The 2252-nt window shown below is 30.1% G+C and overlaps 1 protein-coding gene across 1 annotated transcript in view; it reads left to right on the top strand.

The window, feature by feature from the left end:
- LOC108777649 (uncharacterized) overlaps window positions 1-2132 on the top strand; it is a gene marked incomplete at its 3' end in the record, with an annotated part of 10824 nt that extends 8692 nt beyond the window's left edge. Inside the window, exons 2-3 of the mRNA XM_018544591.1 lie at window positions 450-569; window positions 1646-2132. Of these exons, the coding sequence (XP_018400093.1) occupies window positions 450-569; window positions 1646-2132 (607 nt within the window). The remainder of the gene's footprint in view (window positions 1-449; window positions 570-1645) is intronic.
- Between the last annotated feature and the right edge of the window lie 120 nt (window positions 2133-2252).

Here is a 2252-nt window from a genome sequence, read left to right as displayed (position 1 = left end):
TGAAAAAGAGATATATGTATAACTCACCTGTTATATCACTTTTGAACAGAAAAAATTGTCAAATTTAATCAATAACGGTATGTCATCGCAAAACTGAAACAAAATTTTCTACGCAGACAGTAACATAATGACTGAATTGTTCGAGCAAACGGTCTGTCAGTTTCTGCATACAGTAAAAGGTATAGCCATTCAATGATCGCAACAATTTAGAAGAAATGGTTACGTAAATTCTCCAAAGACAATTTGGCATAAAAACATAATATCCTGCATTTTCTGATAATGCATGAAGAAAGTGAAGGTACGTTGATAAGCGGGTATATGTTTCGAGTTGAATAAAAAATGAATCGTAATACCTGCGTTGTGTCGATGTATCCAGTACATTATTGGTTATATTGGCATCTCTCAGTTACAGTTATTACGTCGATCTAATGGCAAGTGAACGATGGAAGAACGATGTTGCGTATGCGATGACTCCCTTCAAACTGTTAACGTGGCCCGTCGGCCTTTGGCCACTTCAAGTTTATAACATCTATTCGCTAATACGATGTGTCTTGGTCACTTGTTGCATGGTATCGTCTCAATTTCGACGATTTTTGTCACTTTTACGTTAACATCCCAATATTTGAATTAAAACTTCATTGATGTCGATAATAGTATTAAGTGTTTAAATTTTTAACTATATATAGATATACTGATGACGTAACAAAATACGTTTTTTTTTTTCAAAAGTAGTAACTCATTCATATAAAATATAATAGATATATACACATATCATTAGCAGGCATAAGAGTTATCATGTCACTTCTGAGGAGGGCTTAATCCGAGAGCCGAAACGTTAAGTAGTTTATAGAACTTTGTAATTTTTTTTTTAGTAATGTATAGTTCAGAATTTTGTAACATGATATTTTATTATATATGACTGTTACGTTTTATCTAACTTTTTAAATTTTATTTCACATGACTCTTACAATGTCCTTTGTACTTTTCGTTTATCATTAGCTATTGTACATTTTTCAATAAACACTTCTAATTAGAATTTATGATTTAATTCTTGTTTATGTCAAGAGTAGCGCAACTGTTTCCGAGAAATTTTAGAGATAGTACGTGTTATATTGCTTATTTTATTATTTCGTTATTTATATTACATTTAAGAATTGCATTGATGAAACATTCTTTTGGTAATATCGTATCAAAAGAAATAGGTATACATAGAAAACAAATTAAATGAATAAAATTTACATATATAATAAAATTAGAGAAATATTTTCATTATTATATTATTTCTATTAAATTTCTATCTTTATAATACGGAAAAATTTATATATAACTGTTATATTATCTATTGTATAATAACTTTATCTTATAGTTCTCATTGGTGTTTAGTTTATCTTGTAAACATTTTAATATTAAAGTGAAGTGTTCAATTTTACATACCTTTAAATTAGTTCAGATAATTCTAATGTATTTTTATTTACATATATACGTAAAAAGCTAAAATGGAAGCTTATTTGTTTCAATTCTAAAAATTATCCTGTAATTAAATTTTAATATTTTCAAAGATCCGTCGATCTGGAATTGGGACATATTTTTCCTAAACACAAAAGCTGTTTGAATGAGAAAATATATCGTTTACACATATCAACAGAGCATAATAGTGATCTTGCCTTCCATGGAGTTTCACATGGGCTGTACTAACACGGAGCAAAATATAGACGGTCTCATGTTAGCCTGTTGCGGTGTACTCGGAGTGGTAAAGACTATATGTTTCCGTATTTACGCGAAAAACTTAACTGACAATTACAGTTCTGCCCAGAATGATTATTTGACGATTGAAAACACAAAGTATCGTGCCATCATGCGAAAACACGCCTTTATGGGAAGAATTCTCTCCTGTTTTATGATGTGCTTCTCTTACATTAGTGTAACGATATATTCATTAATTCCTCTTCTTGGTGAAGATCTACCTGATGGTCAAGATAATCAGATTAACGGAACAAATGAGGACATTATATTGGACTATCCAATGCCATCAAGATGCGCGTTAGAATACTTACGTGTCCCAACGAGCATGTATGAATTTATCTGTATCTACGAGTTTATTGTGCTGGTGCTTACGTGTACTTGTAATCACGGTAATATCTATTTTTTGTTTAGTATAGATATATCTTTTTTTTACATCTTTTCGTCACATAATGTTATTTAAAATGTACCAGAGTTCTGACCACAAAATTGTATTCGAAAATTTTATTAAC

Source organism: Cyphomyrmex costatus, unplaced genomic scaffold (genome assembly GCF_001594065.2).
Source record: "Cyphomyrmex costatus isolate MS0001 unplaced genomic scaffold, Ccosl1.0 scaffold453, whole genome shotgun sequence".
Taxonomy (NCBI): Eukaryota; Metazoa; Arthropoda; class Insecta; order Hymenoptera; family Formicidae; genus Cyphomyrmex; species Cyphomyrmex costatus.
The sequence above is the reverse complement of the archived record's forward strand: the minus strand, read 5'-3'. Positions and strand labels throughout refer to the sequence as shown.